This window comes from Rhinatrema bivittatum, chromosome 1 (genome assembly GCF_901001135.1).
Source record: "Rhinatrema bivittatum chromosome 1, aRhiBiv1.1, whole genome shotgun sequence".
NCBI lineage: Eukaryota > Metazoa > Chordata > Amphibia > Gymnophiona > Rhinatrematidae > Rhinatrema > Rhinatrema bivittatum.
In genome coordinates, this window is record NC_042615.1 from 161894980 (window position 1) to 161907437 (window position 12458).

The 12458-nt window shown below is 42.4% G+C and overlaps 1 protein-coding gene across 5 annotated transcripts in view; it reads right to left on the bottom strand.

Moving 5' to 3' along the window:
* Positions 1–12458, bottom strand: part of KLHL5 (kelch like family member 5) — a 246063-nt gene that overhangs the window by 95224 nt on the left and 138381 nt on the right. For all 5 annotated transcript variants that reach the window (XM_029589386.1, XM_029589364.1, XM_029589379.1 and 2 more), the window contains one exon: positions 11288–11470. In XM_029589386.1, coding sequence (XP_029445246.1) covers positions 11288–11430 — 143 coding nt within the window. In that variant the 5' untranslated portion in view covers positions 11431–11470. The remainder of the gene's footprint in view (positions 1–11287; positions 11471–12458) is intronic.

Here is a 12458-nt window from a genome sequence, read left to right on the forward strand (position 1 = left end):
GGGTAAAGCTAGTGCGTCCAAAACACGTCCAATCGCGGGTTAACAGTGTGCTCCGCTGGAACGCACTGTACTGTATCGGCCTGTATGTGGGAATCTATAACAGCCTGGTTTGTTCTGCTTTCCTAATATGAGGTGTATTGGTGTTTAGGGACTGGTGTAATACTATATTTGCAATGTTGCCTTTTCATAGATAGGATTGAATGCTGACAGTTAGGTACTGTTTCTTTAAGGGAGGTTGAGTATATTGTAATTGAAATTCAGTTTACTCATGGCTTTCTGAGGGCCAAACCTACACCTAACATGCGTTACCATATGCCTTTTATCTTTTACTTGTTTTGCAGGGTTTTCTAGTTAGCGCCACAGCAATGCATGTAAATATAATACATATGTCGTTGTAAGTGATATTTTTACTTCAGAATGTCCTTTTTCATGTAAAATTTGAATAATCTTTAATTGTGTGTGAGGAGGGCATGGCACCTAGTGGTTGGACTGGGGGAACCCTGATGCATGGGCCCCAACTCACGACTGACATGGCAATGACTGGAGTAAAAAAAGTTGAGGGGGGAAAAATAGATTCTCAAGAGTAGTGCAGAGAAGGGTGACCAAAATGATAAGGGGCATGGAACGACCGCCCTATGATGTAAGGCTAACGAATTTAGGAATTTGGAGAAGAGACGACTGAGGGGGATATGATAGAGGTCTACAAAATCATGAAAGGATTTGAACAAGTTAATGTGAATCTGTTATTTACTCTCTCAGATAACAGAAGGACTAGGGGGCACTCTGTGAAGTTAGCAAGTAGCTCATTTAAAACAAATCAAAGAAAATTCTTTTTCACTCAGTGCATAGTTAAGCTCTGTAGTTCATTGCCAGAGGATGTAATTACAACAGTTAGTGTAACTGGGTTTAAAAAAAAAGGTTTGGATAAGTTCCTAGAGGAAAAATCCATAAACTGCTATTAATTAATAAGCAACAGTAACTTGAACTTTATTTAATGTTTGGGTACTCGCTAGGTACTTGAGACTTGGATTGGCCACTGTTGGAAACAGGATGCTGAGCTTGACGGATCCTTGGTCTGACCAGAATGGCATATCTTATGCTCTTATGAATGGCATATCTTAAGGCTCCTGGCACCAGGATCTCTGTATTGGTTCCAAGTGAGATGGAAGCCCAAAGGAGCCAGAGGAAACTGCTGGATGAAAATAAAACTCAAAGCCCCCTCCATTTAACAGTCTTCCAGTTCGTGATGTCATATGTTGTGCTCAGGATGAGGATGCATTTTTCACTTGGCCATATGTGCCACATGGCCTGGCTGGCTCTAATATAGGCGGCCTAAAAACAGGGCATTACATAGTCCTGCTACTGCAGAGCGCAGAATTTGTGCAGTTTCTGTGCAGAATTTGGAGCAGACCCCACTGTGCCACATGGCGGCACAGAGGAAGGAGTCCCGGTGTGCCATGTGGCGGCGAAGAGGAAGGAGGCCGCAGCGTGCTGCGTCACAGTGAAGAGGAAGGAGGCCCTTGCATGTCGCGTGACAGAAAAAAGGAAGGAGGCCCCAGTGTGCCACGTCTCGGCAAAGAGAAAGGAGGCCCCAGCGTGCTATGTCTCGGCAAAGAGAAAGGAAGCCCCAGCGTGTTACGGCATAGTGAAGAGGAAGGAGGCCCTGTAGTGCTACGTCACGGTGAAGGCGGGCGTGCAAATCCCAGCACGCCGCAAGCGATGCAGGCCTTGATGAGTCTGTGTGTACTGAGAGGCTGTGTGTAGAGGTATGTGTTTAAGACTGCAAGCTGGCGTGTGTGTGTACCAGAGAGAGGGAGTCTTTGTGAGGAGATTGTGAAGGAATGTATATGTGTGTGAGAGACTAGGAGCTGGTGTGCATGAAAAAGAGAGTGTGTGTTATGTGAGGGAGTGAGGGTGCTTGTTTGTGAGAGAAGGAGCCTGTGTGAAGGGATATGTGTGTGTGTGTGTGTGTGTGTGTGAGAGAAAGAGGGAGCCAATGTGCAGGGCTGTGAAAGAGAAAGATAGGTAGCCTGTATGAGGGTGTATGCATGAGAGAGAAAGGGAGCCTGGGTGAGGGGGTATGTATGTGCACGAGAGAGAGGGAGCCTGTGTGTGTGAGAGAAAGAACCTGTGTGAGGGTGTATGTAAAAAAGAGAAAGGGAGCCTGTGTGAGGGTGTATGTATGTGCGAGAGAGAGAGGGAGCCTGTGTGAGGGTGTGTGTATGTGCGAGAGAGAGAGGGAGCCTGTGTGAGAAGGTACGTATGTGCATGAGTGAGAAGGAGCCTGTGTGTGCGCGTGTGAGGGAGCCAATGTGCAGGGGTGTGTGTATGAGAGAAAGATAGGTAGCTTGTGTGAGGGTGTATGCATGAAAGAGAAAGGGTGCCTATGTGAAGGGGGTGTGTATTTTTACTTTTATTAAAATGTATTAAGTGCCTGACTCACCTGGCTCTAGGCAATTTACATAGCTACACACATAATGACTAAAACGTTCAGAACAAAAAATAAACACAGGCACTAACATGAGGAACATAAATGGGTAAAACCGTGCAAAACTTAAAAATGAGTCTACTCAACGAGCTACAGAGTATATACAGCTATGTTCAGAGTTCCATAACGGATGCCTCACCAAAGGTTACCCCATAATTGTAGAGTTTTTCTGGGAGCAGAAACAATCCCAACTCACTCCTATCTGCTGGTGCCATCTTGGAAAACAGCACCAGCTGACTCACATGCATTCCTTTCCACTGCAGGGAAATGCATACTGAGCTGTGGAGTATCACAAAGTTAATAGCAATTGTTCCCAAAGTAGTTGGCTGCATCCTCACTTTTGGGTGGCTATCTTTTGGAAGATGTTGTTGCAGTTGCTGATTCCCCCTATTCTCTTCTCGACATGTACTTTGAAGGAACCAACCAGTTGCTCTGTGAAACATGCTATCACGTAGTTCCAGTATCTGGATAATTTCTTCTTTATAGGTGATCATTTTCAATCTTGCAGAGAGCACATGCTACTTTTTCAAAATGGCTGTGCTATTTAGAACACAATATAGAACATGTATTCCAAATGTGGCATGTACCCTGGTCATGAGCATTGAGTATCTTTGTCTGTAAGTCATTTATGAAGATTGAACACTTAAATACAATTCAAATGGTGCTTAATTAGTATTATCATATTAGATCCTTTAGGTAATTCATTTTTAATTGATCTGATGTTTTTGTGTCCAAAGCAATAGTATTATTTTATAGACTGCACACCAAATAGATACAAAAAAAATGTATTCTTAAAAGATATGATACATTATTTCATACTTCAGAAATACATATGAGCAAGCAAACAAGTTTACACTAAGGGAATCACTGTGAAGATGCAAGATTTCATAGAAAGTAAACCAGCTAATTATACTTGTAGGCCTGCTGAAGAAAAAAGCAGAGACTTGGGTAAACCTAGTTTCTCATTTATTTTTACAGCTATCCTAAGAAGAGCAGAAAGCTGACTGAAAAACAAAATGTCAACAAAGCTGCTGCCACAGTTACTAGTTCAGCCTCTGTCCAGACGGATATTCTGATCCATAGTAAGAAACCAGTTCAGTGTGAGAGATTCCTGCAGGTTGATTCACTCAGGAAAAAGGTGGCGGAATTGAGAAAGGAGATGGCAAGACTTAGAAGACATAAAAATATAGGCAGTTCATGCATGCTGTCTGAGGCATAATTCTGATAGTCTAAATTTACTTCTTTATAATCATTTATTAGAATATAATCAGTTTGCTTGTAATTATTGAGTGATCAATCATGTTCTAATATGTCACTAACATTTCACTCGATACTTGGCTCTTATAAAGCACTAAGACTTAGAAGCTTCCATGACACTTCATTCAACCCTTACTTTAAAATAATGTGTCTGTTTTTTATCTGCACTTATATAATTCCATATATAACCAGTGTACATACCATCTGCTCCTCAAATCCATGTATATATCTTATCCTTATGTATCTGTTCTCTCCCTCCCCCACCCCCCCTTGTTGTATCTATCCCTCCTTCCCCAAGTTATTTGGTTATCTGCTTTGTTACTGTGTTACATATTGTTCTTTGTAAAGGCCTCGCCTATATATTCCTTGTTATAAGTTACTTGTAAACCGGCACGATGTGCAAACGGTTGCCGGTATATAAAATAAAATAAATAAATAAATAAAATGACAAAGAGGGCTACATTGATAAAATGTTTCTTGAGGCATCTAAGATAGAGAACTCCAATGGAGGGGAAGGAGAAACTCCCCACAAGATGACATTTGAACCCAGTTAACCAAAGACAGGAGAATCCTTACCCCAACCCCACCTTCATTCAAGCTGAAGAACCGGTATGCAGCCGAGGAAGTGGAAGCAGAGAAACCTTCACAGGATGAGGAAAAACCAAGATTTGTGAACCAAGATCAGCAAGGAAGTGAAGATTAGTGTTAGTTGGTGACCTTCTTCTGAGGGGCATGGAGGCATCCATCTGCTGACCAGATTTGCTGTCCCATTTGGTGTGCTGCTTGCCAGGTACCAAGATCTGAGACACCATTGAGAGATTGCCCAGAATCATCACGCCTACTATTTTACGATGATGCTGCTCATCCATGTTGACATGATTGATACTGCTAGGTATCCTCTGAAACATATCAAAAGTGACTTCATGGATCTGGGAAAGAGGGTAAAGGAGATAAGTGCACAGGAGTTCTCTCTAATTCTTATAGTCAAGGATAAAGGCAGGGGCAGAGCAGCTCACATTATGGAGGAGAATAACGGGTTGTGAAGATAATGTTAACAAGAGTGTTTTGACTTCCTAGACCATGGGATGGCATTCCAAGAACTACAAAGAAGGGGCAAAGTATCTTCTAGAGCAGACTGACAAACCTACTGAGGAGGGCTTTAAACTAGGAGCCATGCTACCCTGAGTTCAGGAAAAAAAAGCTAAGGTATGGCTTTTCAGCCAGGTTTTCTCTTAAGACACGCATCTTTGGCCAAATTACCTGAACTCCTGATAAGGGACTGTGTTATACACACAGGGACACAATTAAGTCTTGAAACTATTCACAAATGGATTTCATATGCTGGATCCCAATGCTACGCTAATTGAACTTCTGATTTGATTGTAACCTGTTCTAATGCCTCTGTTCATTTAAATTTATTGTAATCTATCTTGAGACCACCTTTAGGAAAAAGTGGGATATCAAAATGTTCATAAATAACTCCTCAAAAATAAATACTGACTCCCTAAAATCAAGGATCTTCCAAAGACTCGGAAAGTGTAGGGCGTTCCCAGTTTCACTCCGGAACCCTAAGAATTAATTCCTGATTACTTATATTTATCTTTTTGGAATTTATGTTGTTTCCAAAACATTATAACATGGAGGTTCTCTCTTTATTATTATTTCTTTTTTTATCACTCACATTGCTTTTAAGTTAAGTTGTTTCTGCTTTTGTCCTTTTCACTTCACTGCAGTTGCTCTCGGTTACTTTCACTCACTCATTGCTGCGGCGGCTCCAGCCTCCTGAACATTCTATCCTTTGCACTCAGGAATTTAGTGTGGCTATTTCTGAAAGGAATTATTCTCTTTCTTCAAAAAGAACAATCTCATGTCATGTCCACTTTTCCAGCCAATTAACTTTTGCCAAATTATCACAGCTGAAATATTCTGTTAGTGAGAAAATTCAGGCACTCTCAGTAAGCTCTTTTGTCAGCTGTTGTAAGGCAGCTCTTTTCCTTCCAAGAGAAGTCTCTCAACTAATTCAGATGGAGATGTCTATTTTCCCTTTGCTATACTTATACAGGTCTTCCTGTCATTAGGTATTTGACTTGTTCTACATCTCTCCCATTCATTGCCAAGCTTTCATCTAAAAAGAAGCAGAATTTAAAACCCTGCATCTCTGCTTCACATTTTTTAATTATTCTTTCCTATTTCCTTAACCTTTTCAGGATCTCTGAGCTCAATTTAAATTTTATTTATTTATTTATTATTTTTATATACCGACATTCGATCTCAATTGGGATATCACACTGGTTTACATTCAGGTACTGTAGGTATTTCTCTATCCCCAGAGGGCTTTAAGTTTTTGTACCTGAGGCAATGGAGGGTAAAGTGACTTGCCCAAGGTCACAAGGAGTGACAGTGGGACTCGAACGCTGGTCTCCTGGTTCATAGTCCACTGCTCTAACCACTAGGCTATTCCTCCTCTCCTTATTATTAAATTATAATTGCATGCATACCCTCTGTCATTCACAATATTCAGAATTTGACCAAAATCAAGAATTTTAGCATGGAATTAATGTTTTATCCTAATGCAAATTTGAGGTGCTACCTTTGGACTGGCCATATCACTATATGTGTGCATGGCTCCTGTAAATACAAGAACCTAGTCATCTCCTTTGTTCAGAAGGTGAATTACAGTAACCAAGAAAATCCTTTTGAACTTTTTCTTATTCAGGAATTTAAGGCCCTAAGGTTTGGGATGGGACAGCAATTACCTAAAATAAAATCCCTGGCTTCTTTCTTGCAGCAGGACACCCAGGTCTGCAAGAGAGAGAGGATTTCCAACCTGATTCCTGGTGATGATAGAATATTGATCTTTTAATGCTCCAAAAGATCAGTCTGGCTAACTTTTAAGTTGGCTGGACAAACCCCGAGATTTGAAATTCCTGCCCCTCTCACTGGTAAAATTTTCCCCAAGTAGGACATTACATCCAGGTAAAATTTAGCCAGATAAAGAGAGGCAGGGTAGAGGGAGACAGAGAGGGATAATATGTTCCTGAATGTTCTGAGGGCATGGTTAAATTTTATCTGACTAGCACCAATATTCAGTGCTAGTGGGATAAACTTAGCTGGGTAAGTCTGGCCAGAGAAACTACTATCCTAAACAGGGCAGGAAGAACCACTAGGCGAGCTAGGCCTGTGCCTAGGGCGCCGAGAATTAGGGGGCGCCGCGGCAGGCAGCAGAATTTTGAAAGGGCAAAAAGTGCCCTTACAAAATTCTGCCAGCCCCCGACTCACCTAGGTGGAGACCAAGCGCCGAGACTTAGGGGGCGCCGCGGCAGGCAGCCAGCTCCCGACTCGCCCTGCCTCCCTTCCAGTGCCATCCTCCCGACACCCCTTAGTGGTCCAGCGGAGGTCCCGGGAGCGATCTGCTGTTCCCGGGGCCTCGGCTGCCACTAAGCAAAATGGCACCGGTTACCTTTTGCCCCTACCATGTGACAGGGGCCAACCAATGGCACCGGTAGCCCCTGTCACATGGTAGGGGCTGAAGGCCACCGGAGCCATTTTGCTTAGTGGCAGCCGAGGCCCCGGGAGTGGCAGATCGCTCCCGGGACCTCCGCTGGACCACTAGGGGGGTGTCGGGAGGGTGGCACTCGAGGGGAGACAGGGCGAGTCGGGAGCTGGCTGCCTGCCGCAGCGCCCCCTAAGTCTCAGCGCCGATCTTCTTTCTGTGAGTGTGTGGGTATGTGAGAAAGGAATCTGCCAGTTTAAAAAAATTAAATATGATAATACATATACCTCAACTTTTGAAAAGTTGGATGAAAGATACTGAATTTTAAGCATCCCTCTTCTGGAAAATAAAATTTAACTTAAAGTGGGTAGAGACAAATACTAAAGCAAAAAAAATTAAAGTATTTAAAATGTTCATCTCAGCAAAATCACAAATTTAAGATACTGATGCCAGGTGGGGTTTGGTTTTATTTTTTTTTGAAGCATAATTTAAGCATGAAGATTAGAATAGAATCTGAAATGGTTTTGCTTTTTTTTTTTAAGCCTTTAGAAAATGTATATTTTTAAATGACTAAGACTGGAATCTTCCCATTTAAAAGGGAAGTGGACTAAGGATGTCTTTCTGTTCCATATCTCCCACATGAATAATCATATGACTGATAGTTTGAAGAATGACACTTGCTTTATTGCCTGAAAGCGTAAAACAAGAGAAGCTGTATGGTGTGGGTGGCTGTCCCTTGGGAGGACAGAACCTTAAGGAAGGGTGTCATTTCGCCTTCTGATAGGAATGTGGTTTTCTTATTTAATTTAGTAAAAGTAAAAGTGAAAAATGCTGCAAGTCTGAAAGCAAGGTTCTTCTGTGAGAGTGTAATGTGTATGTGAGACAGGGAGGGTGCTTCTGAATGTGTGTGGTGTATATGTGAGTCAGGGAGGGTGCTTGTGTGCGTCAATGTGTGTGTGCGAGAGAGATGGAGCATGTTTTTGGATGGCTTATGGCTGTGAGAGAGGGCATGTGTATGATTGAGCCTGTTTGTGAGATAGAACATGTGTGTGATTGAGAGCTTGTGTGTATGTGAAATAGAGCATGTGTGTGATTGAAAGCCTGCATGTAAGTAAGAGAGAAACTGGCCAGAGAGGTGACATGTGTATGTGTGAGAAATTCTGATCAGGGAGATGACTGGTGGGTGTGTGTGTGTGTGTGTGTGTGTGTATGTGTGTGTGTGTGAGAGAGTGAGAGAGAGAGTTGTGAAGATGATTGGTGTGTGAGAGACAGAAACTGGTCCTGAGGGTGTGACTGGTGTGTGTGTGTGTGTGTGTGAGAGAGAGAGAAGAGACTGATTGTGGTCCCTAAGGAAGAGGACTGTGAGGACAACTTCAGCAGCTACTGCTGCTTCTGGTATGGCCTGCAAGGGAAAGGAGTAGGAGAACTGCTGGAGAGGGTAAGTAAAGGTGGCTTTTTAAGTTCATTTTTCTTGATTGACTACCATGATTCTGCCGCCGCCAGAATCATCACCAACAACAAAAAATCCTCCCACATCACACCTACCCTCAAAGAACTCCACTGGCTACCCATCACACAAAGAATCCATTACAAAACACTCACCCTCATGCACAAAAAAATACACAACAACAAAATGAACTGGCTAAACAACGCAATACATCCACACCCCACACAAAGAACCCTCAGATCCACCAACACTGGCCTCCTAGCCATCCCCAATCTCAAATCTGCACACCTCAACGCAACCCGCAAACGAGCCATAACAATAGCGGGACCCACCCTATGGAACACCCTCCCCACCTGTCTCAGAAATGAACCATCACTGCAAACCTTCAAAAAACACCTAAAAACATGGCTGTTTTTAAAAGCCTTCCCACCCGACCCTTAACCTGCCCGAACGCAACCCACTTCATCCCATACTCAAGTCTTCTCACCCCCCTGAATCCCTCACTCCGCTACTTCCTCCCACCCCACCTTCCCCCCTCCCTTCCCTCATCCCCCCCACCTCTATTCCTTAATTACCTACCCAACAAGCCCCTTATCCCATTTTTATTTTATCAACAACACATTCATGTACATATGTTATTTTCTATAACCTTTTGTTATATCCTATAACCTTTTGTTCCATGTACCACTGTTATAATATGTTATAATTGTTTTTTTGTAAAATAGGGCGGACTACGCCCTATTCCCTTGGTTATCTGGAAACCGATGTGATATCTCGATTGAATGTCGGTATATAAAAGAAATAAATAATAATAATAATAATTTTAATTATCGGGTAGTATGTGATGTGTCTGCTGTTTGAAATATTTTATTAATGTTTGGTAAAGCTTTCAAAATTTGCATGAGCCTTTAATTATTGGATATTCTATTCATCAGCTGTTTTGAAATTATTTTATTTGTATGATTTTATAATTATGATTAATGATTTATATATCTTGATTTTATTGATTTGTTTCACGAGGAATGGTGACATTTTTGTTTTTCCATTGTTATACTGTATAGAGTCTGGCGTGATGCGTTTTACAGTTCAGTTTTTGTCTGCACATTTCTATTTATACTTTATGTGGCTTTATTCTGTATTTGGTGAGGGTTTGTGTTCTGCATGCAAAGACTGAGATGAAGCATTCTTTTGGCATATGGTTTCTCTGTAGGGATCTGTAGTAGCTTGGTCTGTTCTGTTTTCCTGATAGGAGGTGTATTGATATTTTAGATTCTGGTGTAATATTTTTGGTATTCTTTTTCATAGGTAGGGTTGTTATTCTTTCAGCGTTGGCAGATAGTACTGTGTTGATACGGGAGGACCATACCGAAATATATCATAATAGGTATGATGCCATATGAATTCCAAGATGCAAAGTTTTCTTGTTGGTATCACAACAGTGCATGAAATTATCACAACAACTTGTATATTAATTTTACCTCAGAATGTCATTTTTCATGTAAAATATGTTATAAATGCATAATTTAAAATTGTGTATGGGGAGGGTGCGCCAGACTGTAAGGTTTGCCTAGGGTGCCTAATACCCTTGCACCAGCCCTGATCCTAAATATAGCTGGATAACTTTATCTAGGTAAAGTTATCGGAGTATATTCAGCGGCAGACTCACCTAAGTTCTGTTTCCCCTCACCAGACTCCTGAAAACCAAACTTTACAGTTCTTCCTGGAGGGATCTCCAAAAGACTGAATTTGTAATTGTCCCATATTATCAAGAAGTCTCAGCTGTTTGAGGTCAAAATGAGCCAATAGTTTCCAAATAAATTCAATATCCCTCCTATTAGAATGTCCTCTGGAACAGAGACTGAAGGACTGGCTATCTGGCCATGCCATCCACTATGCTGAAACAGACAAATCCCAAAGATGCTCACGGTCTTTTCTAAACCGATGGCTATAACGTAAAGCATTTATTTATTTATTTATTTAGAGAGTCTTCTATACCGATATTAGTGGAGACATCATATCTGTTTACAGCGAACTTATAGAGTGGAAGTTACAATAAAGCATAAACACCTATAGTCAGGTTTTTTAAATATTGTACAACTTATATTAAAAGCAATTAAAAAAAATAAGCATTAAATAATTTTATATTAGGATGCAAAGTCTAGCAAGCATATACTAAATGCTCAGCCCAGTTTCTCACTGAAAAAGAACCATTTTTTGGCCTAGCGCAGTGGACCAGGGATAAGAAATTATTGAAAATAAACACCTTGCAGACATCCAAAACCCCAGGCCAAAACAAAAACACAGGAACCAAAAGAGGATAAAATGAAGTGCTATATGGCAGAAAGCACTTTTATTTTATTAAGTGCATAAAGTAGATTGGCAGGGAAAGAAGTACCCTTTTTGGTCAACATACTTTCAATTCTTTATTAGCTTATCTTTCTTTCTCCTTTTTCCCCTTGCTTGATCACAGGAAACCCAAAAATAGATGAACGGCTCAGTCAGTCTGGGGAATTCATCTTCCTGAAGCATGCAAACCACCTCTATCCAGGAGATGTGCACCGTCTCAACTAGGCCCTCAAAGACCGAAGCTTTTTCTATTTACCTGTGTGCCGGAATCCTGCGATCGCCAGCAACCAATACCACGTCACACAGCTGTTTGTGCCTTAGGTAAGTTTCCATCTTTTTCAAGGTTTGCTCGGCATGGTTGAGGGCCTCGAAAGCTTCATCTGGTGCACAAGGCTCCATGGTATGGCAAGACGATAGCGTCTGGTTGCTATTGGAGGTCCTAGAAGGATAAAAATAAAGGAAACATATTACAGTAAAAAGTTTACATTAACCATCCTGTTAGAGATTTCAAACCATTATAAATCGCAATTAAAGTCAGGGTAAATGCAACCCTATTCGTTGGCTGTTCTGAAATATTTACTCCTTGGGTTAATATGGTTTTACTATTGTGAATGAGCGAAGCTTGGTTGGCCCCCCATGCTTGTTTCCCCAGACTGTAAAAGTCGGGGCCCTTTTCCCCTGCCACTGAAGCAGAGAGCAATGATGGAGTTGCATTAACAGTAAGTAGGCTTATTGGTTAAGGGACCGCCACACCAACAAGTTATCCCCGTGCACTTTTTTCATTATTTCCATTTTTAGGGATCCCTGGGAGCAGATTTTCAAAGGGTTACGTGCGTAACATACACGGGTAACCCCCGAAAACCTGCCCCTGCGTGCGCCGAGTCTATCTTGCATAGGCTCGGCGGCGCGTGCAAGCCCCGGGATGCGCGTATGTCCCGGGGCTTCGAAAAAGGGGCATTCCGGGGGCGGGGCACTGGTCCGGGGGAGTTCCAGGGGTGGGGCCGAGGCCTCTTCCGTTGCGGCCTTACCGAAGGATGGTGCATTGGCAGCTGGCCGGCAGGCGTAACTTCAACGATAAAGGTCAGGGGTTTTTTTTTTTTTTAGATAGGGTTGGGAGACGGGGAAGGAGGGGAAGGTGGGGAGAGGCGGAAGGAAAGTTCCCTCCGAGGCTGCTCTGATTTTGGCGTGGCCTTGGAGGGAACGGAGGAAGGCTACACGGCTCGGCACGCGCAAGTTGCACAATTGTGCACCCCCTTGTGCGCGCCGACCCTGGATTTTATAACATGCTCACGGCTGCGCGCGCGCATGTTATAAAATCGGGCATAGATTTGTTCGCGCAGGGTTGCACGAACAAATCTACGCCCGCGCGTATGTCTGAAAATCTTCCCCAAAGTGTTTAACCCATGCCCCTTGGAATTCTTTTACTG